Source organism: Ambystoma mexicanum, chromosome 5q (genome assembly GCF_040938575.1).
Source record: "Ambystoma mexicanum isolate Mex_15411 chromosome 5q, UKY_AmexF1_1, whole genome shotgun sequence".
Taxonomy (NCBI): domain Eukaryota; kingdom Metazoa; phylum Chordata; class Amphibia; order Caudata; family Ambystomatidae; genus Ambystoma; species Ambystoma mexicanum.
The window spans coordinates 234,249,600-234,275,052 of NC_090933.1; the positions used below are offsets into that span (position 1 = coordinate 234,249,600).

Below are 25,453 nucleotides of genomic sequence, written 5' to 3' on the forward strand. Positions count from 1 at the left end.
CTCTCCGTGGTGGACTCCACTGCTCTGGTGTAAGGTGTTTCTATTTGTATGCACATTGTTCTCAGAAAAACAATTCACAGTCGTTTCCTTTCAAACGCCATTTTCAGAACCAAGCTAGGGGACCTATACACACACACACCTCCTGCTCTCAACTGGAAACCAACCAAAACACCTTCCAAACAGCAATGACACACTGGGATGTGCACAGAGCATGGACAAATGCGAAACCAATGGCAATGCATGAAACAGCTTGAGAAATGTTCGATTACTCAATCACTTTACCGGTCAATGCGGAGATCTGCGTGGAACCTGTAGGTTATAGGTTCAAGTACTGGCTGTGCTGAAACGATATTTCATTGTTATGAGTCCAATCAAATAAGTAACATTAATGTGGACAAAAGTACCATTTGCCGGTCAATTGGTTTGCTATTGAATGATTAGATGCATATTTCTACAGTGAATTGCATCAGAAAAACTGAAGCCCCATTAAAAACAAATCATTAGATGTGTATTATAATTGTTCTTATTGCATTAGGACTGACTCGGTTGTGCTCCCTAATTTGTGCTCGTAAGAGTCTTCTCGTTCCTCCGGTGCTATATTCCAGAGCCCTCGCCTATGCTCCCGTCTTCCCTTCCTCATCCCCCGGCTCCAATATTCCGCGTATTCCTGCTGACTAACTGAGCATGTCATAACTTTCTTTAAGATAGGGGTTGGCTGAAGTGAAGCGATCATGTCTGTGCTTCCTAGGCAGCTCTGATGCAAGGTAGTGAAAATGTGCTTTAGATTCAGCACTAAAGTAGGACTTTGCAGCCGCTAGTAACTTGAATGTTTCTAGGCAATTCAGAATTATTCATCATAGCTCGAGATCTTACTTACGCGAGGGGAGGGGAGGCAATGGGACGGATAGGGAGATGGATAAACTGGAATCCAGAAGGATTAAGAAATCAGCTGCACAAATGAAGCAGGTGGTTGGGAATCTGATGTATAATTGAGCCACACACTAATATTGACTCTCAATGGTGCTGCGCCAAAATGTGGCTACTGCCAGTCACTGGGCATTGCAGAGATTGGCACGGAGCAAGAAGGCTCTATCAGCACCGAAATCACAAAGCAAAGAGACCAAGGACTTCCTCTGCAAATATTGGGGATCCAAATCAACATGATTAACCCATTCAGAAGAAAGAGTCACCATCAGGGTGTTTATTTGGGAACCTCGAGATGCCTGCAAAGTCAGACATCAGAATATTAGTATGCATTCTGATTATTTGACTACGAATTCTGCATGTGTACAATTACTGCACAAGTGTAAATCACCCAGGACCTATGCATTAACATGTTTGTTTTATACCAGATTGGGAGGATAGATCTTCCTCATTTTAAACTCTATCATACATCCGAACCAACCAGAAAATGTGGCATAACTAAAAGACAGAGAAAACGCAGCGCGCTCCGAAGCGAGCAAATGCAAGGAGCTTAGAAGTTACGTAGGGGGCCCTCCATGGTAAAATGGAGAGAAAGATATTTCTCAACGCACTGCATTACCTGAGATTTGCTCCCGCATAGAAATCCTCTTCCATTGCATAGTGAAGATTACGGAGTCCTTGCAATAGAAAGCTCTTATTAGCTAGGGGAGGTATTGGTTGGGAAGGTTAATGCAATGTGACAGAACGGGCGCTGCACTAAGAAGGGGCTGTGCACCAGATGGTTCCTCCCCAGAGTTAGCAGGACAACACAGCCCTTGCTCTAGGGCAGCCGGTTTTAAGATTAACTGTCTGGCCGCGAGGGAACAACCAGGAACTTACTGAACCTGAAAATATCAATGATCCCAAGGGGGGTGGCCGATGCACACAGTTCTCCTCTGCAATAAGTCCCATAGGGAACCTCCTCGCCTTCCTAGCCAGGATGAGAATTGGATTTCATTTTTAGGGAAAAGAATTGGTGGACTTCCATGTCTGCATCACATACTATGATGATCGGGTTGATTGTTTACCTTCTCACTATAAGAAATTGCATGCAGGGCAGATATTGGTCATTTCGTCCAGAAGGTGTTTGGAAACTAGGCAGAGATTCCGATTCAGGTTGGAATGCTCTCAGTGGTTTGATGGCACTTGTGACATTGGACAACTGACCATCCATGGCCCCGGACCCACAACTAGATCTGGATGGCATCCGAACCTGCAGCCCTACAGCTACGTGGTGTACAAGACACTTGAATTCCCCAAAACAGGAAAATATAGGACATTAACATTTTCCAACAAATTGCATCTAAAAACTGACGCACAGGACCCTGCTCCCCGCCCTGCACCCACACAGCTCAACGGGTATGCTTGGAGTAGTGGTACCAGCAGAGCAGTGCCACAGGAAGGAACACGACTATTAAAATGAATCTTCAGATCAGGCAGTACTTAAGGCAGACATATCGTGTTCATGTGCATGAACTAATAGATGCAATTATTTATGTGTAACCATATAATAAATTCAGGGTCAGTCATAGACCGGTTATTGAAAAATAATGCAAACGCAACGTGTGAGCTGTGCTAAATAGTTTGGTTTATTATGTGATTAAATAAATGTACGTTCATGTTATTTCACTTTGACATGTCAACCAGGGTATTCGTTTTGTCAGGTGCCAGTCTGTGGGTTTTTTTCTTTTTCGCTGTCTCAATGGATGCCTTTGCATTATATATATATATAATGTGTGCCATGGTATCCATTTTGCTTCGGGGTCCTGAGCCCGGCCATTTTTTTTTTCTAATGGTGGGCATTGCTTCTGTTTGCCTGCAGGGGGGACCGGTGCGCTCCTGAGGTGATTTTACTTCAACTGGTCATAGAGCTCTCCCTGCTGGGGGAGACAGATAAACAGACCCATGGGACGAAAAGAGCATGTTTGCTGAGGGAGAGGGACAGCTGAGGACGAAAGGGACAGCAAAGACGTTTATGTTTTCCCCGGGCTGGCAGGAGGCACCTGGCAGGCCCAGTCGGCCTGTTTTGCTGTGTTCTCTCCTTTCCGAGAAAAGGAGATAGGCCAGTCAAGGCCCTGCTGCCACAGGTTACTGCTGCGGTAGCCGACTCTGTCTGGGGGCTAGGCCTGCAAGCCCAATGGTGGTAGAAAGTTCAGCCTTTCATTTCTTCCGGTCGGTCGGGCACTCGATTACGATTATCCCTGGCGATGAGCACTAGGGTGGGTGACTATATACCCAAAGTAAGGTAAGTGGAAATGAGATTACGGATAAAAAGAAACTCCAAAAAGCTAAAAAAAAAAAAAAAAAACTATAAAAAAATATATTGGTATGCCCGTTTTGTAGACTTTGGATTTGTGTTCACGGCCAGTTGTCACATGTATTTAAACAGAGAAACAAAAAAAGAAAAGAAAAACTTATGTTTACTGTTCCTTCGTGAGGGGGAGTTGGTGGATGTGCACCGCCCCTGTCATTTTTACTGTTACTGTGTGACGGAAAGTTTACAAATGTGCGCAGCCTGTGTGTCAGACACTGTGTGAAGTATGGCAAGCAGGCTGGTGACACGTTTTTGTTTTTTTTCTGTTGCTCACGGAGGCATTACGGAGTACCGTCCTCTTCCGTATCTAGTCTGTGCCTTGTGTTAGAGCTCAGAAATGTCAGAACGGGGAGGGATTGGTTTGTTACAGTTTCCCCGTTGGTGTTTACTACAAAATACCAAAAGCACTGGTTTATGGTCTATGGGGCGTTTGCTGTTGATCATTTCTCGTATGGGGTGCGATTATACACTTCATAACCATTGAATGTGTGTCCTTAATGTAATCTAGGTTTACGAGGTTCTAAAGTACCTGGCCTCATTCTACCTGTTGTGTTCCTGGGATATTTATATAGCACTGGAGCATTAACACAGGAGGCAATTGAGGGGTCTCTCACTGCTAGGGTGTGTGTGTGTTTGGGATAACCATTCTGTTAATAACATAAGAGAAAAAATAAAAAACACGTCTCACTCTTGGTCCGGGTTATGCCGGGAGCTTTACTTCGCTCAGAAGGCTCCCTGTGAGGTTTCATTCACCTCCAGTTTTGGAGTGAAAAGGAATCCAAGACAATTTTCCTCCTGGAAGTCGAGGTGTGTGCAGTTAAGGTTGGGTTTACTGTTTACCATCTCGTGGTATTGGCTACTACAGTCCCCTTGAATGCACCTGTGTTGGAACCAAAGGTGCTAAGGCTTTCGGGCACAAATGAAAACAGGCAAATTATAGTGGGTACTTTTTTCCCCCATCAGCCAACCCGGACACCAGTACTTAAAGACTGGACAGCTGAACGTTTTCCTTTGCTGGCCAGCAATTATATATTTAGTGCATGTGTGTAGGTCAGTGTTTGTTTTGTGTGGCAGGCACACACATGCCACTAGTTATGTGTCAAGCTCAGGCTTTGGGGCACTGAGCGAATGGGACTTTAGTTAGTAGGCGCCCGCAGCATATCCAGCCTTCACGGGTGGACGCTGGGTTTAGGAGTTGGCAAACTAGGTGTGGCATGACGATTGGCCTACAGGACAAGGGGAAGCGTTATAAACTACATGCCAAGTTCACCCTTTCCTTGGCCCTTCTGGTTTTAAATTAATGTCTTCTGTATGAATTTACTAATCTGTCATTTCTCCCAAAGGCATCTGTTACCAGGGACTGTCAGTTTATGTAATTAGGCACTATATGAATTTCTAGGGAGTGCCTTAAGCCCCATACCTTGTACTAATTTAGGTAGGGGGACGGATGAAATGTGATTATACAAATACGCGTATAAATTAATGTTTGCTTATTCCACTAAACTCAGCACTTCAGGATATGGTACAGTATTTCCTATTAAATGCTTATTTATTTGTTTATGCAGGTTCAATATATATGTGCCACTCATCCATTGTTCATGACGCGATGCTATTTGTTTATATATTTATGATCAAAATAGATATGTGCCACCCATCCATTGACCATGAAATTATGCGGGTTATTTATTCATCTATGTATGTTCGAATGACAAAGCAATGCATTGATGTTATTGGATTATTTATTCAGTATGCCAAAGATATAAAAGCCTTTCATTAGATCAAACAACCTCACGAGTTACGAGTTTTATTTCACGTTTGGTAACATGCAGGAGTGACCAGGTTCATATAGATCACAGTATAGTGGTGCACACCAAGTAATAAAAGTTTCTAGGAGGTTGTTTTTTATTTTTGTTTACGGTCACAGATTATGCCCCCCAGTCACATATTCGCACATGGGTGCGCTAAGGCATGTGTTCATTTCTCCGGATCCCTACACTTGGATAATTTAGAGTTGTTTTGCAACCCCACCTTGGCGGTTCTCCTACCCCCAGCGGCATGCACGCCTTACATATAGATACAAAAAGAATCTGTTTTAGAGTTCACATTTTTTTTTCCCTCACCTAAAAAAATATCCTCATATAGAATGGAAATCCTTTTTTTTATCCCAAAATATTAATTTACTCCCAGCTTCAAAAAGAAGAGACTAAAGCAGTCTCACTTCAAAAATCTCATCAGGAGCCCTGGGAGTCCAGCTAGAGTCACCAGACGTCCGGGTTTTCCCGGGACAGTCTGGGGAAATCACCGGACGTCCCGGGGTCCCGACAGTTTTTTTATTTTATAAACCCCGTCCGGGATTTTGGTCATGGTGCCTTTTTTTTGCCGGTACCCGATTTCGGAATCCCGAAATCGGGTCCCGGTGCATTTCACGCCCCCCCATTTCCTCCCCCTTCCATTCCCCAGGGCGCTCTCTTGCAATGAGAAGAATGTGCATATTAGCACACCCTCTCCCCGCCTCCCGCAACGGGCCAGCGACATAGAAGTAGGACTAAAGTTACATGTGCAGTTACTTTAGTCCTACTTCTATTTCAATGGCCCATCCGGTTTTTTTTTAATCTGGTCACCCTAAATGCAGCTGATAATGCACTCACATGCAGAGGTTTGAGTTTCGCCTGTAGGTCACAGAGTAAAAGAACAGTATTAAAGCTCATCATTCCCAGCTCGATAGAAGGAATAGCAACAAAGTATCTAGAAAGGATTACATAGGCGACGGTTCAAGTGCTTGAGAAAAAAAGGATTGTTATTAACACGTCTTCTGCCTACTAGAAGAGTTGATGTTTGCATCTGTGCTATCGGGAAACGCTCTCTTTCTTGCCCATTCTTAGCCGACAAAGATGTCGACACCTGAACAGAACACCTTCTTATTAGACACCTGTCTTTCTACTACATGTTAAAGAGTTTTACCTGGATGCTAGAATGTCAAAGTTTTGTTCCACTTTTTGCAGGCACATCATAAGGGTAATAAAACTTAAGTTGGAGCAAGGTGTGCCAGGATACCATTAAAACCTAACATGGGATTTCTGGAAGCGTGCTTATGCTCAGAATTCCCATTCTGAGATGCAGAGCTGGGTGCCCTGAGGAAGGCTGCGACTCACGATGGACATAAGGATATTATCTGGTCGGTCTGCAAAGATGATCAAATCTATCCATCTGTCTTTGTTACAGGTTTATAACTGTGATGTTCCATATCCCCCCTAGCATGCCAACGCATCCCTGGAAAATGGAGGAATTAGCTAGCTATTGATTGGAAACAATACACTGACATTCACACCTGCAGGCCTGTGCAGATTTATGGCCACCGTTAACTAATATGTGAATGAGCCAAGCCAAGAGGCGTGCTACTTTCCCCAATACCAATTGGTAAATAGGTTGCGTATCGTATGCAGGGTAACGCAGGGTATGAAAAGTAACAGCAAAGACATTTGAGTCAGTGACACTAAAAGGAAAATAAAGCATAAAATTATATGTCGACTTGCACAAGGAGACATCCTAAAATGGGGTACCAGGCTCAAGCGGGTAAAACATAGTTTACAGTCTCCTTGCGGGTGGCATCCAAATGATCTCTCTTGACAGGAACATGGGAGAATGGGGTCAAAGTAAAATGCTGCTGTCAGCCTTTTGTTAGTGATCACCACTGCTGACGACGGGAAATGCAGGTGTTCAGCAAAACCAGCAAAATAAGCATTAAGCGCTCCCGAAACAAAATCTTTACAATTGCGAAAGAGTAACTAAAAGACTGATGAGGAGCCACCGGTTCTACGTAGCATGGCATATTCAACCCCCTAAAGTAACGTTCTGCTGCATAGACTCAACAGATACCTAAAATGCAACTATCCATCAGGGCCAGCGTTCCAACAGGTGAAACCCATCTGCTCCGGGGACGTGGCAGGAGAGTGTGATTGGACCAGACCGATGGCAGAACACTAGTCAGCCATCAGAATGTTGCTGGCGTGAATTCACAAAAAGACAACTTTTCCTACAGTAACAAAAGAAGCTAGAGCAGCGGTATTCAAACTGTGGGTCGCGACCCCCCAGGGGTCCGTGGGTGCATCCCTGGGGGGCCCTGAGAGCTCAGAAAGAAATATTTTTTATAAAAAAACTTTTTTTTTTTTTTTTTAGATTGGAAGAAATGGGCTGGGGTGGCTCACATGGTCGGGTTGAAACATGAAACTGTCTCAGGCAACAATGAAAAAGCGGCCCGCAGTTGTAAATGGATATTCATTCCTTTAGTCACAGACTGGGCCTCATTACAACTATGGCGGTACGGTAACAATGGTGCTGTTAAGCTACCGGCACCATTGCTACCGTACCGCCATAGTACGAGTTGTGCTCGCGGGTGTCTGACAGCCCGCCAGGTCTAACCTGGCAGGCCGTGCGGTACCCGTGAGCACAGCTCGTCGGATGCACCGGCACCATTATTAACGGTGCCGGTGCATCCGAGCTCCCCATTCCCATTGAACCCTATGGGGCTCTGATGGGAATGGGGTTCTACCGGTACCGGCACCCGCGAAAGGGCAATTATCAGGTCTGCCCAACTCGGCATGACCCGGTAATTGCCCATTCGCGGGTGGCGGACCCGGATACAACTCCAGCGGCAGCCGTGCCCGTTTTACCGGCACAGCTACCACCAGGGTTGTAATGAGGCCCACTGTTTCAATAGTACCCAAGGGGGTGCTTCGTGTTAAAATGTAAGTACATTGTGATGTATTCAGCAACAATGGTCAAAATTACTAACGGCATAGTTAAGTAACTCATAAACCTGGTCCACATTGGCCAAAATGGTGGCCCATTTTGACTGGCCCACACTAGCATTTTACATTTTTGGTACAGGCATTGCCCTATAGGCCAGTACGAGCCTGGCGGCTCATCCATAATGGCGAGGGGACGCCCACCCAGTGGCCCCTCACCCATTATGGAGGAGCTAAGGAGCCAGCCCAGTGAAACAGTGAGCACTCCCTCGCTGCTTTTTCCAGCTGATGGAGTGCTCCTGGGCTGGCTGAACTGTCAAAGGGAAACACTGTTTCCCTTTGACAGTTCAGTTTAGTTCCCCAGCCGCACATGCTCACTGAGCCATGCAAGTGCTGGGGTGTTTTGCTTCGCCAGCATTGCATAGCTCATTGGAAATGCTGGCTGGGGCACTGCATGTCTGTATGTCCGAGGGGGAGCTTGTGCGCCTCCTCGCACATACGGACAGAGCAGCCTGGAGCAGGGCGTTTCAGCACCCACACGCAGGCCAATGCAGAAGGTATGTTTATGTTCATTGTTTTTATTTAAACATGTGTATGGATGCGTGTATGCTTATGTTATGAGTGAGTGTATGGTGATGGATGCTCGTGTGAATGATAGAGTGATTGCTGTATGAATGTGCAGCGCCTTGCATACACACATAATCATGTTGATTGTGTTAGGCCCAGTGGGGCCCAGGAGACAGGGATGGTAACTTTTTACTGGACATCTATCATAGATGTCCAGTAAAAAATGTCATGCCTGCCCTCTGGGCCCCCCAGCACCATTTGCAAACTGATTGGTTATTTACCCATTTTTTTGTTAAAAGTATGCTCTACAATGCAACATTTCAACCCATTATTTAACAATAATTCACAGGGGGAACCCCCCCCGAACCTCCCTTTATTGGTTCGGGCTCCCTCACTATGCTCTGTCGCTATGGCATTTTTGGGGGAAATAGTTGTGCCCCTCCACTTAAAAAAATCACCAGCCGCCACTGGCCCTCAGACTGTGTTGGGAACGGGATGGGGGGAACCCAGGGACTATGGTGGGAGCACAATGGGCGGGAACCATGGGATAGTGGTGGGAGCAGAGTGGGGAGAGCCCAGGATGTGTGATGGGGTGGGGAGAGACCAGGGACTGGGTAGGAGTGGGATGAGAGAGCCCAGCAACTGTGATGGGAGCAGGTGACTGCGCGCAATACATACTGTCCATTTGGCATTTCTGGGGGGTCCCGACCTGCCCAAATTTTGCTCAGGGGGGCCCCGGCCAAAAAAGTTTGAAGACCACTGAGCTAGAGGGTCCAAAACATGTACACCCAGTCACAGTGAAAATAATGATGAATAGAAAAATGTTTACAAAATATATATTTAACCATTTAAACAATGTAAAACCAAAATAATTGTGGAGGTAATTATTCGGATTTCTCATTAAAACTAAAAAAAACAACATTTAGATGTGATTTTTCAATATTGAGTTTAACGAACAGGACAATTGCTGGGAATTCTTTAGCTCCTTTCTGTAGACTAAATCTGCCTGGTTAGCTTTACACCAAGTGTATGAAGGAGATACTTTTTACCCAAAAGGTCAAAATATGACATGTGACTATACCTAGAGTAGTATGTGATATGAACTCTTGTGCATATTGGAATTCGTATAAACCCATTAGGAAACCTCTAAAAGAGATTTTATTATTTTATTACATTTCTTGGGTCATCTGGACTGGGCATCTCATGAGGAGGTTAGCTCTGCGGCATGCTGTGACTTAGGTGTTCGAACCCCACAGGTAGGCCCTGCTCACTGGAGGGTGCAAAAAAAACCAAAAAAAAAACAAAACAAAAAAACACAGGAGCTGTTTTTTATCTTTTGGTCATCAAATCTTTCTTTCGTTCCCTGAAGCTGCCATTTATTTGTGTGGTCGAGCGAGAGTACTTCCTGAAACCGAAAAGCGTCCCACTAACCGGTCCAATCTTATCGGACCTTGTGAAAATTGTGTGGATTTTTTGCGTAGTGGAGTTGTTTAGAGTGGAATGAATGATCATGAATTGTGGAGATATGCGTTTCACTGGTTCCTCGGGTTATATATTTTTTTACTTTCTACAGTATAAGTAATTTCCAACCTGACCTGAAGAAGATGCCAAATGTAGCTAAACTGGACCAGAGCAACTAGTGTACTTCAACTAAACAATGCCATCTTTGATGGATGTCTGATCGGGGGTATCACGTGTACACCTATATTGCTGCTCACAACACTTGCAGACTGTTTTGCAACTCTTGTGACTCAGTCACCCTGACTACTGGGTAAACAAAAGCAAGGCCTCGCTCAGATTTGCTAGATTTAGTAGTTCGCCTTTCAATAGCACCTGATTACTATGAGGTTGAAGTTAGTGTTTCCAAAAAGGATCGTTTACAATGGTACATCATTGGGGTAAAAAGATCACATTTCAAATTGTACGATGTCCTTTGAAGTGATGTTACGAATGGTTAAAGGACTTTTGATTGCACTTTCCATACTCGTATGATTTTGGTTTGCACCACAGACATTGTTGAGTCACAGAACTGGTGCTTGGTAATCCGCCTGCCTGATATTTCTCTATGCAACCATCTTGGATTTTTAAAGAATTTGCACACTGACTTTGGGATAAACTGATGTAAAAGTGCATGGAAACCCCAGAACGAGAGGGATTAGGGAGAAAGGGGAAGCAGCTTCATGCAAATTCTCAGTGTCTTACTAGGACAGGGCCACGGGACTCCTAAGAAGATAGGACACATTGTGCTGTGTTGGTGGTCGCCAAAAGTGGTGAAACCCCGCTATGGTATGTTTCTGAATGAGGCAGAAATGTACAGACAATTCCACCAGGAAATCGCCAACCTCCTGACATCAGTCAGTCTCAATCACACACCCAAGGAATAAAAAAAATCTAAAAACTCAATTCAACCTTGTCAACACATTGAACATCTAGCAGCCAGTCAACTGAACCCAGCTGTGTCCAATCACCCTCTCCCCAATCTCCTGTGCCCCTAAACTGCACTTAAAATTCCACCATGTCCCTCTGGCTACACCACACAAGCACCAAACAGTGAGGCCAAACAAGACCACCCAAGACACCGACACACGACTTCAAGAACTCATCCCATTCTTAGATGTACTTAGCCCCTCAACAAACATCAAAACTCTCCACTACATAAATTCACCTTGAAAGGCACTGACAACACCCATGATTCACTGAAATCACGACTCAACAGACAATCTCCTCAGGTCCGATACAGACATGCACTCACATAAAACTGACATTCTAACTGCAACGAGAAAAGATCAGAGGGGTGCACAAGGTGATAAAGACCTCGTCACCCTAAAATGCCCACACAACACACTGACAACTCATGAACAGAGTAAACCCAAAACTACACTACAGCAATAACACAAGCATCCAACAATAGAACCCACGTCACAGCTGCCAAACACTGCACAAAGTCACTTTCGCTAACCTACAATACCTCCCTCCATCAGCAAATGCTGCACCTTCACCAAGTTCTTCTCAGGCAAGATATACAAGATCAGACAACACACCGTAAACACCAGACAGTCATCAGATATCCCTCCCATCATCTCACTCAACACGTACAGGTGTTGCGAGTTCAAGTTCATATCAATAGAAGACATGACACGCATCCTCATTACACTCAGCCACACCTTTCACTAAGAGGACATCTTCTGGGCCGCCAAAAGAAAAACCAATCTCAGGAAAAGGACCCTCACAACTTTCAAGGTTTGAAATAACTAAGAGCTGGTAGCCATTTCGTGCCCGCTTGCAGTTTAGTTGTGCCTGGCTACCTTAACAGAAACTATCACGAGGGGGTTCATTTTGCTGGTGCCGTACAAATGCACCGTTTGGGATTCCCACAAATAATCTGCATGATCGCGTTTCTAATTACCATGTAATTCACGGCCTGGTTAATTTTTAATTTACATCATCTCAAACACTCAATTATTCACTGTGTTTTCGCTGTCCATAATTTTGAGATCAGGAAGGTTCCCCTTCATTTTACACTGACGAATTCGGAGCCCTCTAGAATGTGCTCCAAAACATGGGTCAATCACGTGTGTATTATATTTGATCAAAAAGGTGATATTGCTTGCCCCTCATGTTGAAGTTAGAATTGATGCGCAATAGATCTATTAATTGCGCCTTGTTCTCTGGGCGCAGCTCCTGCTAGATGAGTGATGATCAACAGCGGTTTTCCATTCTTACTTATCAACTCTATCTTCAAACCTTGCCATCCTCTAAACCACCAAAGGCCCCAACACTCAAAACATTTTTTATAATGCAATGAAGATCGTCCAAAAGCTACCCCTCCTAAAAAAAACTCGCCCTCAACTAAGAAAACCTCACAAACCTGATGTCTCACTACTGGGCTACTTTTCATAAGACAAAGTCGCGGAAATAAAACGTCGCTGTAAAGTTCCATGAGAAAATCTCCCAACACAATCTTCTCTTGGATTAACAGATCTTCTTACCATGCTACGGCATTAAAAAACAGGCACTAATCAGGTCCTCTGAAATGTCCTTAACATCATGGACAAGAGGGAACAGTGCCTATTGGTCTCACTTGACCACACCACTCTCTTCGAAAGCAAGAAACCACAAAGCCTTGCTACCATCCTTGCCTCCAACAGGGTGTTCAATGGCATAGTCCTGGACTGGTACAGAGCATGCCTCACAGGCAGAAGACACCAGCTTGATGAGCTAGGCTCAAACAGTTCACAAGGTTACCTAGTCACCTGCATAGTGCTATATGGTTCCCCGCCCCACCCCGCCCAATCAGCCTCAACATCTACATGGAGCGCTAAGGGACCCCCCGAGCCAATAGAAATGGTGTGCTATATAAATCCCCAACATAATATAACACTTGGGAAAAATAAATGCTACAAGAAAGTGTTGACGCAACCACATGATCCCAGCATTAGGCAATTGAAATCACATGGTGTATATTGGTTATTGCTTCCGTCACCAAGGCTGGCCTTAAAAGACCATCTCTTGTGTCAGACACACACAGAATGCTCACTCTGCCCAGAATTGAAAGGGCAGGGATGGATGACCACTAAGGCAAAACTACAGCCTTATTCCAGGTTGCCTCTGAATCCACTTACTGGAACCAATGGGGTGGCACGTGAAGATCCCCCCTTTTAATTACCTCTAACTTTAGACACCTGATGGGAGGTTATTTCTGGCCCGAGGGGAACACATGAGGTGGGACTCTAAAGAAGAGTGGCACCAGAACTCTTAAAGAGCCCTCCATGTTGATGCCAGGTAACCCTTGAGGGATGCTTGAGACAGGCCACGACAGCAGTGTTTAGCTGGGATTTGATCGGTGCCCTGCACCATCGCCCCATACTCATTTTACCATAGTTGTTAGGCCACTATGGGCTGATTACATTTAAGGTTATAAATGGGGCCTGGGTTTACAGCAAAGGTCCACCGGCCCCATTGTCAACCGGGAATACTTCTTGTTGCCTTGCTCACCGTCGAGTCAAATTATTGGCTCAAGTCATCTCCATTTCATCCTTCTCTGCATTCAATGGAGCACTCGCTTCAACAGAGGTGGTAATTTTCTAATAGCGTACTAGGCTTTCACTTTGAATATAACCTCTACATGACGTTTGAATCCATTACCATAAAAAAGGGTCTCAAGGTAGCCACAGAGTAGGTAAATTATTCCAGTCAGTGAAAAATATTTTGTAAAATGACCCTTCATGGACATTTGCAGTTGGTAATTGGGTGCAAGCTGCCCTATGATTCTGGAAGCACAGTTCCCCGGCTAAAGCCTCTACCAGAATCTGAAGCAGTGTCCATTGGTTGCTTTGCTTAGCTTTGTAATTGTAATTGGTTATTTATAACACGCTACATACCCAGAGGTTTCTCAGCACGAACACAGGGATCGAACCTGTGTTGCCCCGCGTCGTCTTGCTTCTAAGGCGAGTGCACTGTCCCTGAGCTCTCCTCGCGGCCCTGTACTTAAAGCTTTGACCGTCAAGTACAATTTTGAAAGCCCACGGGAATCTCTACCAATTTCAGGTATGGAAAATACCACATTTATTAGCTGAGCATTTTATTACAAGTGGCGCAAGCTAGCTGAGTGGACTGACCATCTGCTGCAAAGATTGAGTTGTAACCTGCGGGTGATGGGATCGAATCATGCATTGGAAGACTCTGTATTACATTAGTCCTAGGTCATTAAAATATGTACTGTTCAATCAGAGAATATTCAATCCTGGTATTGGTGGATCCTGGTATTTGTGGGTGGAGACACTTCATTTGGTGGTGTGAGCTAAAGTACTGACCAATGATATATAATTCCTTTTGGTTTATGTTGGTTACACTAGGCAGAACAAAGAAAGAGCCTTCCCTGGAAGAAGGAAAAAGAGACAGCCACACTCCGATGTAATACTGACTTATGCCTGAGAAACAAAACCCTTGTAACATTAATACTGACCCCAAATCAGCCTGGCTGTAGTGTTTGAATGGTAGTAGCTTTTAAAATATAGAAGTTTGGTGCATGTAACTGAGAGGGTGTAACGAGTTGGGGAAGGGTGCAGAATGCGGAGTGCACTGGACGAAGGAAAGGACACCACCACACAGAGTCACAGGGTTCGAGGGGTAAAGAACATCTCCCAGAAGGCAGCTCTTGGAGGACACAATGCAGATACTCTCCATAAGAGCAGAGTGCGAGTACAGTCCAGAAGGACACAGTGCGCACACTTTTGCTTGTAGTGCTGGGAAGCGAGCTTAAGGTAACAGAACTCTATGGGAGAATGCTTTCTTGACTGGCTCCACCTCCCCTCCACCCCCCACCCCCATCTATGAAATACTTGTCCTCGGCACTAAAACCTTCAAAATGGGAAGCACGTATACGAAAAAGGGTGCGATACTGGCTAGTATTGAAGGGCTATTTAAACAATTTGCATGGACTCTATATTTTCCGGAAATTACTATACTTTAAAGAATTGGAAAATCCAGCTGTGGGTTCAATATTTGCGTTATAAAATATGAAAGAGGGGATGGGGTGTGATGTTAGAAGAAAAACATAAATAAAAGAAAATATGTAGGCATGCAGAAAAAGAAGACATCCTGTGCTTGACAGTTTAGTACTGATGAGCACGAACTGCCCCCCCCCCACCCTCCCATCCACAAAAACACATTTTAAAAAGAAAACAATCGTAAAACATACTTGTTTTGGGGCGTCTGCAGAGGTGGCGTGAACTTCAGTACCTCGGAGTCCATTAGACTCAAACACCACTGTGGGAACAAGGGGGCTTGTTAACAGATGAACATTCAAGCGTCGCTCGCGCCTGCACATTATTTTGAGACCATTACAGTTAAACCACATCGAAGGAAAGGAACGAAAAGACACCAGCTACTAGCCTGTGGCCAGAACGTACCAATTTACCGTAACACTTATGTGGGAGAGTGTGCTAATGGCAGCCTAGGGCCACTGCCCTTTTTAATTCAGACTTCCATGCTGAAGAAAGCAATCACTGACAACATTAATTATCAGTGTGTGTGGGAAGGAACCCTCTTCCTGCATCACTTACCATTTGGCCTCTGTCGTTCTGTATCAAGTCTGGCTTCTGAGTGCACCGGTCACACCTCCGGTGCGATAGCGCACTAGCCTGGCACTGGGCGCGCGCAGCACTCATGTGCTAAGCCTACACTGGATATCTTTAGTGTGCCAGGTGCTCAAGTGCGGCTCATTCTCAATTAAAGCAATTTAATGGTCTAGGGCAGTGGTCCTCAAACTCTGGGGCTGGCCCCTAGGGCCTGAAGGATGTCTAGGGGATGCAAGGCTCTTAAAAATGGGGCTACAAAACATAAGCAGATATGGCAAATGGGGTCCCCAGCAACAATATTTTTAATCAAGGGGGCTCAGCATAAAAAAGTTTGAATACACTGGTCTGGGGATTTTTTTCACCCTTTATTTTAACCCAATTTCTTACACCAAACTCTTACGTCTGACCTAATTTGAAGTAAAACTAAGGCTTAGGGAATGCTGCAATGGGAATAACAATTGGTTCAGGTGACGACAAAATGCTGCAATGGGAATTACAATTGGTTCAGGTGACAAAATGGTGACTTTTTCATATTCATTTCAAGCTATTCAAGCCCTTCACTAAATTGAAATGGATGCAACATAAAATGCCTTCAAATCAAGGTACAAAGCACAATGAACAAAAAGACATGCAGCGTATGGGGGTGGGGGGGTGGACAATGTTTATAGGAATAAGTGGCTAGAGCGGCACACATCCAGGGCACATCGGGAAAGACATTACATATTCTTTACGAGTACACAGGTTTGCTGGGAGAGATTTGACCGGACAGCAGGCCGAGAAGCTCTGAGGCGAGAGGTACCTGTATGGGACCGCATGTGAGTCCTGAGGTGACTGGGCTGGCTGAAGCATTTCCCGCACTCTATGCAGACGTAGTCTCCTTGACGCGCTTGTGTCCTCAGCATGCCTGCAGTCGGGGGAAAGAGCGGGTAGGAGGGGGAGAAAGGGAAACGTTGAGAAGAAAATATTATGCCGGAAGAAAACACGCTTACTTTGTCTAATGTGTCATTATGTGAGACTATCTTCAGGCTGTGCCTGACAAGTGTCAGCCTTCATCTGGGCTCAGCCTGACAAGCTCCGCGCGCGCAGGGTGGTGCAAACGCATAAAATTACAGTGAATTAAACAGCCGTCCCCCTGATGTGCCCTGACCAGGGTTGGTGTGTCAGGTGTGTGCTCTTCCCCGAGCAGCTGGACAGACTCCTCAGCCATCAGCCAGCTTTATCAGGCAGTACATCAGGCACGTCAGGGCGACTTGCAGCGTGGCGGAGACGAGTCACGTGCCTAATAGGAAGTGAGCAGAACCAGAGCCCGGCTGTCCCCCGCGGCGGCCTGCCGAACCTCGGAGACAAATGCAGAGTGAGCGCGAGCCATCGCGGAACCATCAAACCTGTATGCCCAGCTTACCTGCCTGCCGGTGCTGCGCTGACCTGGGGCCTGGCAGGCATGGACGACAGACATCTGTGAATGAAAGTGTCATGCCAGACAGCAACGGCAGAGCGGCCCCAGCCAGCAGCCTTTAATAAACATGTTTTCTGGCCGATTAGCATCTGCGGAGAACTACTGAAACCTCTTCCCTTCTCAAAAGGTCACTTTGCAGAATCTGACTTAAAGGGCTAGCTTTTCACTTTGCTACTGATCAGGAAGGACACATTTGACTTTCATTATTTTTTCTGCATTTGTGAAGAGCTCTCGTTCTTTTGTGTTTTAAAACCCACTCCACCTCCTCATAAACACAGATACCCATATGTGCAAAGGCTCCACTCGCTGCTCGGTTTCAGTTTCCGGGTCACAGGCTGCTACAACGCAGCCAGGAAAATGGAGCAGCGCTCGCAGCGAGAAATATTGGTAATTGCTGCTTCCATCAAATTCGCTAACAGAACGCTACTTAAAACGCTATTTTTACGGACGTGTCTGAGATGTAAAAGATCTCGAAATTCCAAAAAAAATCCATTCAGAGAGGCCAATTAAAGGGTCTTAAATATACTAATTATACCACGCCAGATCAAGGCGCCCTTGGCATTTCCATCAGGCCTGGAAGCAGAAGGGTAGAGAGCGAGCGCCAGCCCAGGCACGCGCTCTTGTGAACGGACGCCACCCTTTCATATGCAAAGTATACATACGATCACTTCCGGCAGCTGACCTAGCAGGTCATGAGCAAGTCCAGCGTCAAGCAATTATAGAAATGTTTCTTAATAAGCTTAGTCTAATTGGGAAAGGGAATTCTTAAAAGTTTCACATTAACTTCCGCAAGCATGCAAGCAAACTCACACTAGCTGGCATATGAAAAATACCTCCTTGCCTGTGCAGAAAGAAAAATAAGATTTAGCAAAATTGTTTGTCACTTGGCAACAATCTAAATACTTGGCTATGGATGCCTCACAAGGCCAAACGTGGAGCAAGGGCTAAAATCATTGCTCAATCTCTTCTTTGGAACCAACTTCTCCTCGGTTTATAACATAACCACGCCTTAATAGAGCTTTCACGTTTCCCAATTACATGTATAATTATAATTGGTTATTTATAATACCCACAGTTGTCTAAGTGCAGCGCCGGGGATCAAACCTGTGTTGCTCCACGTCTTCTTGCTTCCAAGTATGAGAAAGCCGTGCAGCCTTGGCTTCTTTTTTTTAAACTTGTAGGTGTGTATTGTCCATTTTTATTTTAGAACCACACATCCACGAAACTGGAGTGATTGGCTTTCTTGTGCATGGAACTGGGAAACCTGAGTGCTCCGTTAACAATGTAGGCAGGTGATATTTTTCTTGCATCATTCCCTTTAATTGCTCCAAGCCCAAGGGAGGTATATTTGATTGGGTCCTTCTATGACTTGTTGCCTCACGGAAGGTTTAATGCTACGACAGGAAAATACTTCTGGTGTAATGTGTGCCCAGTTTCACCGCACAAATAACAGTTGTGAGGTATGTTGTATTTTTATTGTGCTTCATATAGCGCCTTTTTCCAAAGCGCTTTAGATAAAATGAAAACAAGAGTACATAAGAATCAGTAGTGCATATCAACAGACACTTCCAGCAACAGGCAATCAAGAAGAGTGAAGCAGGTGAGTTTTCAAAGAACAGCGGAACAGAGAATAGGAAGTAATAGAACGGAGAGACAGGGGGGGGGGCATGTTCCAATGAAGAGGAGCAAGGAGCTGAAAAGACCGAAAGCGGGATTGAGCACAGGGTGGGCGGGGAACATTCAACCTGAAAAGACAGGAAGAACAAAGAGTACAAGAGGGAGTATAGAAAGAAAGAAGAGAAGCAACGTAGCCAGGGTCGAGCCCATAAAGAGATTTAAAAACTAAACATAGAAAGTGAAATTTAAATTGGGAATGGAAGGGTAGCCAACCAAGAGAGGCGAGACCACAAGAGATTGAGTCCTGATAGCAAAGGAGACAAAGTAAACGAATAGAAGAGTGATAGATTGATTTTAGAGGAGCTAGAAGTGAGCAGGGAAGGCCAAAGTGTATAACAGAACAATAAAATAAGCAAGAAAAAATGAGTGAGGAGACACAATGTTTTGTAGCATGAAAAGTGAGAAAGGGACGGACTCTAGGAATATTATAAAGGTGAAAGCAACAGGAGCTAGATGTGAGAGAAATATGGTAGGCAAAAGAAAGGTTAGAATTGAAATGAAGACCAAGGTTACGTGCAGTAGGAGAAATATATAGAGTAGAGGGAGGAAAAGAAATGGACAAAGGAGAGGGATGTGGAGGGAGAGTGTTAGCGGGAAAGAAAAAGACCTCAAGTCTTGCCTGCATTTAAAGTAAGAAAATAGGAAGCCATCCAAGACTTGATGGCAGGAAGACATGATGAAAGGGTGTGGTGAATATCAGAAGTGAAGGACGAGAAAGATAGGAAGAGCTGAGTATCATCAGCATAGAAATGATGCAATAGTCTAACGGAAGAAATTATAGGAGCGAGAAGTGAAGTATATAAGGAGAATAGAAAAGGACCCAAGACTGACCCTTGGGGAACACCGTGATCAACGGACAGAGGTCAAGAGGCCTTGCCACCCCAGGAAACAGAAAAAGTATGATTAGATAAAAAAAAAGAGGAAAACCACTACAGAACAGAACCCCGAAGACCAAAGGAGGAAAGGGAGTCCAGAAGCAAGGAGTGATCCACTGTGTCAAAAACAGCAGATAAGTCAAGAAGAATAAGAACAGAAGAGTGTCTAGAATAGTGGGCTGTGAGAAGGGAGTTAAGCACACACGTCAAGGCTGTGTCAGTGGAGTGCTGGAGGCGAGAACAGACAGATCAGAATCAAAGGTTGAAATCGCTGCAGAAGCTTAGAAAGAAAAGATAAAAGAGATATGGGACGAAAGTTTGAAACAAGAAGAGGATTAGCCGTAGGTTTTTTCAGACTAGGAATAATAATTGCATGTTTAAAAACAGAAGGAAAAGTGGAAGTAGAAAAACAGATATGGAAAAAAGAAGCAAGAAATGATACAAGGAGTGGATAGATTTTGGGGACAAGCAATGAAGGAATAGAGTCAGTGGGTGCAGCGGTAGGGTGGGATTTCACCAACAAGAGAGCCACATCAGAGTCAGAAACAGGAGCAAAGTTAGAGATAATATTGGAAGGAGTAGGAAAGGCTAAAGTAAGAGGATTATAAGAGGGTGAGGATAAAATATCCTGATATAAAGAATTAAAGTTATTCACAGGAGGCCGCCAAGTTGCTGAAATGAAAAAAGGAGGCCTTTTCTGTGGGACTTTCTGTATCCACCCCATCATTTGCTTTTCACTGTGGGGTGAAATCCTTTTTCAATAATTGCTTGAGGGCCAGGGGGATACGAGCGTGCCACAAAAAGGTAGTGATCCATTGAGCAGATGTAAACATGCTGATTGCCAGACTTGCACCCAACCTGAATCCCACTGCTACAGTCATGGTGAAATCATTTTTTAGAGGGTGAAAATATAGTCCTCATTTACGACTGGGATATATTTAGGCAAGTGAAATTATATTTTAATTTTAAAAACAAGCATTTTTTGTACCCCAAACATTCTTTGTAACAAGTAATTCCCAAAAATGAAAATAAGGACTCTGATCATATAGGAGGTCTTTCCATTGTGCATCATACCGAAGAGGTCCTCCTTGTGGAAGGTGCTATTCATGCCACTGGTGTCAACACACCACCCAAGCAGTGCAGGTGGCATAAAGGGTCCTGTAAATGCATGCCCATTGCCCATTTTTTCTGTGTTGGGCGCATTGCCTTGATTTTAGGGGGTACATTCTTACTTTTTGTGGCTTTAATCTTTTTCCGACATAAATGGCTACCAATGCTTTCTCACTTCCCACTAGCGGCATGCATGTCACAGCAATATTCAGCGTATTGAGAGGAATTATCAGTGGGCCTACGAGAGGTATTTTATGATGAACGGGTTCGCCAAAGGTCCTTAACTCGGTTCTTAACTACAGAGGACATGGCAGTCTGTGTCCTTTGCAAGTCATATCAATTGCGCAGGATGTGGATTGCCATGTCCTTCGTGTTGCGTGCTATCATTGTGGGTGCCTCAGGGGGATATTGTTTGCGCAATGCTTAAGAGGTTAAAATCATCATCTTGTAGAAAGAGAAAAGGAACTCGTGTATTGTTCTATGTGTGCAGTATATAAAAAAGCAACAAATATCATTCTGAAGCAATTTCTGTTTTGGTACCCACACCTACTCTCAATAGCCTAACTTGTCTAACTAAATTTCAATAGACAATGCTGGTGTGTACTTGATTCCTTCTGAGAAAACACAACTATATCTTTGCATTTATCTACAACTGCTACATGTTATTGTTCTAACGTCACTCGGGATCAAATGCAACATCAATATGAACAAATAACTGCATTCAGTGCCTTGATTCATGTGACAGCACGTTTCGAGTTCAAAAACTCTTCAAAAAGGCAGTGTAGTGCATTACTTGTAAGGTGTCACTGCTCTCAAGATGGAGGCAATGAGTTCATATCAATGGCGTAGTTGATTCCAAATGATGTTACAAGAATAAAATAGAACAGCTGTGAATAAATGAAATGATAGATGTGTTTTCACAGAAAGAATCAAGTACACACACGCATTATTTAATTAAATGGAGTTACACAAGGGTATTGAGAGCAGATGCAGGGACGTCATGTGGGGGTTGCCATCGGTAGCAGCTGTTACCCCTGGTACCCTCTCTGCTTCCCCTAGAATTGTCCTTGCGACCCCTGGTTCACTGGACAAAGAGGCAGTGCCAAGAACGGATATCCGTGTTACACCCGAAAAAGGCGGTTGTAAATGCAGCTAAATGTGCCACAGCTTTTTTCACCTGGAATCTAGATCTCGTTAGCTGGAGAAATAACAGGGATGCAGGAAAAACCATGAAGTCGCCATCACTGATAGGTTCAGTCCATTAGGGAAGAAAGCCTGAATGGTTGGGTTCAGAGGCAGGGCTGTCTGTGCAGCTCATACCCAGTACTGTAGCAACAGGAAGGGTATGGGGTCCAGGTCTAGCTAGCTGGGAATGGGTAATAGCAGCCTGCAGTACTCAATGAGAGCAGAGCATGAACGCAAATCTCATCAGTGTTTCTCGTTGTCTGCTTTGCACATCCAGTGAGCGACTGGGCCTGTGATGAGGGGTGTGCCCCAGTGGTTTCTGCCATCAATCCTGCCTGGGCACTGTGTGTTCTGACCCTGACCTGCAGAGTTGCATCACAGGCACACAGCAGATAGATGCAAGGTGAGAATTATTTTACGTGAAGTTGCCCTCCGCCTTTGAAGTAAACCATCTGTTGATCCCTAAAGCAAAAAAACAAAAACATAATTGGAAGGATATCTCAGGGGCAAAAATCTTGCTTTGGGAACAAGAGGACGCAGTGCAACATGGGTTCAGTTCCTCTTCCAGTGATTAGAAGTTGGAGGAGGCGGGCATTAAGTGAGAAATAAACAACCAAAGAAAATAATAAAATAGGCCTTTTCTAGGGGTGATGTCATGGAGCGGCTGCTGCTGCTTATATTCGAAAATTAAAATAATTCCTGCAATTACTGTGACCTGCAACACATCCTTCCCCTCTATCTTCCATCTAACAAACGAAACGGTGGGTTACTTACCAAAGAGGCAAAACAGAAAGGTGATAGCTGGAAGGTTTCAGCTCTGGGTTTGAGGTGTGTGCTTGAGGCTCAATGTTATGGAGGCTGGTAATGGAGAATTAAGATATTGTACTAGTGACTTACAGATGTTGGGAGAGAGTGGTTGAAACCTAATGTGTTGTAAGAGAGTTGAAATGCATTGAATGCAGATATAAGATGTTTGAGGAGGGTCATTGAGACTCACACTGTTGGGGTGTTGAAGGCGGGTACTGAGACTTAAGTTGCTAGTTTGCTTGAGGTTGATGGGGTTGGAGAATGCTGGCGATTTAAGTGGCTGGATGGTGGCACTGTGTAAACATGAAGGTGTTGCAGCAAGGTATGGGAGGTGTACAGTGTTGGTGGGTGGGAGTGGGTGCCATACATTTAAAGCTGTTGACGGAGGGTCCTTAGCAACTTGCAGTGGATGGTTGGATGCCCCTTGTGAAAATGGTTTGGTGATATTCAGGCTCTGGGTGACTGGTGGGAGTGGGTTGCTGTGCAATAGTTCAAAGTGCACTATTGACAAGAAAGTCCCTGTGCATATTGTCTAAGTGTAAAAGCATGAAGTGGTACAGGCTCTGATTGTCTTCTGGTTGAACCTGTGTTGGTCAGTTGCCATTTGCAGTCTGTGGCCAGACACTTGCCAGGCACTGGATGTCTGTGCTTTGGGGTTTAAGCCTCTTCAAGATGCTCTGTCTGTTTACAGTTTAACCTGAGTGATGTACAGTAGTCCAGGTTCTTGTGTTGGATGTCTGATTACATTCACAGTAATTTGGTAATGTGTGCCCGGGTGAAAAGCACAAACAAATATCCCGGGCCAACGTATCCATATTGCCTAGAGACTCCTGTTGGGGTTACCCGAATGCTAAGCATGGGCATGTTGCATTTTGTGCTTTTGCATATAGGTCGACTGTTGGATGACCCCCACTGTGCAAAGATCTGTTTTAGTCTACTGGTGTTGATTTCCCACTCGTGCTCCTGTACAAGGTCTCTGCTTAAGCTGTCTGCTAGACAATTGTGTTACCCTGGAACATGTTGTGCTTGAATGTGAGTGTTTCTTTTGACACACCACTGTCACATGTTTTGAGCAAGCCAGGACAGCACATGTATGTGTTGTTTGACTTATTGTGCTGACCACTTACCCTGGGCAATGAGATGCTGGAAAAGCACCCCCGAGACGGTCATTAATATATCGGTTGTGATCGATACTTGTATTGGGGGTTGACAAAACATCTCCCTTTTAACAGGTTCTCTTTTGTCCATTATTTGAGGGGTACTACCAGCTTTTGTGAGACCACACTAGATGGTCCCACTCACCTGTAACCTGAGACCACTGTTCTGCTAGCCACTGCTGTATAAGGTGAATGTTGAGGCGTGCATGGGGAACTACGAACATGCATGATACCATGATGCTGAGGAGCTTCATTACTCTACTGATGGTTATCCAGTGACTGGGCCCTGTAACAAGGAATTTGAGCTAGTAGTGCTTGAGAGATCGTCTTTCGGTACTTTCTTAGCATTTGCAAGTGCTTTGACTGGGCTCCAAAACCATGCATATATTCAAATGACTCTGGCCCCAGCCAACATTCACCTCACGGTCTACGCTGCGTCTGATGCATCTGTAATGACTGCATTTGCAGATTGGTTTCAAGCAACACCTTATTAATGGCCGATGTTGGAGGTTCAGGGACTTCCTTCACATGGCCACCCATCTGATCCCCTTGTGTCTTGTTGTACATTGCCAATAATGCAGCAGCATCAGCAAAGCATGCCTCGCATGCGGCAGAAGTGGATACTTTCCTCCTGGAAGCTTATATCTTTTTGCTCTACTGATCTGGGCCTACTTGTTGGTAGGCAATGGTGTTCCAGCCCTTTTACATGTTGCAGTCACAAATAGAGAGCCTGCGGTTTGTTTTCGCTTGATGTGCATTGGGTAGCTGGGTACAGGCTTATATTTCTTTTCAATACGAGCGTTGACAACCTTGTTAAGAATTGCGTTGGCCAGTGAAGGGGCCACTGCACCGAGCTTCAGGTTTTTCTCCTGTGAAATGTCCTCTAAGAAATCTGTGTCTTTACCCGATTCATGGGAACCTGTGCCGAATCTACCCACCACCCTTTTAAGGCGGTCATTGTACATAAAATGATCATCGAGTGGGTTGAAGTTATAGGTGCCACCTCCACATCTGAAGAAAGTAAAGGATAATCCTTGAGCACAATGTCATGTCCTTCATCCATAATTACCCCTAAATTTAATCTTTCTGATCTATTATGTGTTCTTGATGTTCCAGTTTCTCCAATTGACTTCTAGGTTTTGTAATCGAGTCATTACCCTGATTGAAGTCTTGTCTTCTCTACAGGGGGTGTTTTTCGATTAATTCCATGAAACACTATTTTGCCATCGATGCCCGATATTGTACTTTGGTGGCCATTTTTCCTTTGGATTTATGAATGGACCCTGCTCTACGTCTTTATCTGAGAAGTCTATAAGCACTTCTAATCCATCAATGGAAGAAAAAAAAAGAGAACCCTCCCCTTCAGACATACCTATTGAGAGTGTGTTGTCTAGTCTTTTGAAGAGGGCCCTCCTTTTGTGTTTTATCATTTTTGTGTGTATATTTAGTCGAAGTTGATTAATTGCATCCTCCGACCATTTAGTTGAATGAGTCAGGTATTCTGAACTGGACTCCCAA

At 44.6% G+C, this 25,453-nt stretch overlaps 1 protein-coding gene across 6 annotated transcripts in view; it reads right to left on the reverse strand.

Moving 5' to 3' along the window:
* ZNF516 (zinc finger protein 516) overlaps positions 1 to 25,453 on the reverse strand; it is a 440,923-nt gene that overhangs the window by 14,501 nt on the left and 400,969 nt on the right. For all 6 annotated transcript variants that reach the window (XM_069620741.1, XM_069620746.1, XM_069620745.1 and 3 more), the window contains 2 exons: positions 16,468 to 16,572; positions 15,290 to 15,357 (listed from right to left, as the gene is read on the reverse strand). In XM_069620741.1, the coding sequence (XP_069476842.1) occupies positions 15,290 to 15,357; positions 16,468 to 16,572 (173 nt within the window). The remainder of the gene's footprint in view (positions 1 to 15,289; positions 15,358 to 16,467; positions 16,573 to 25,453) is intronic.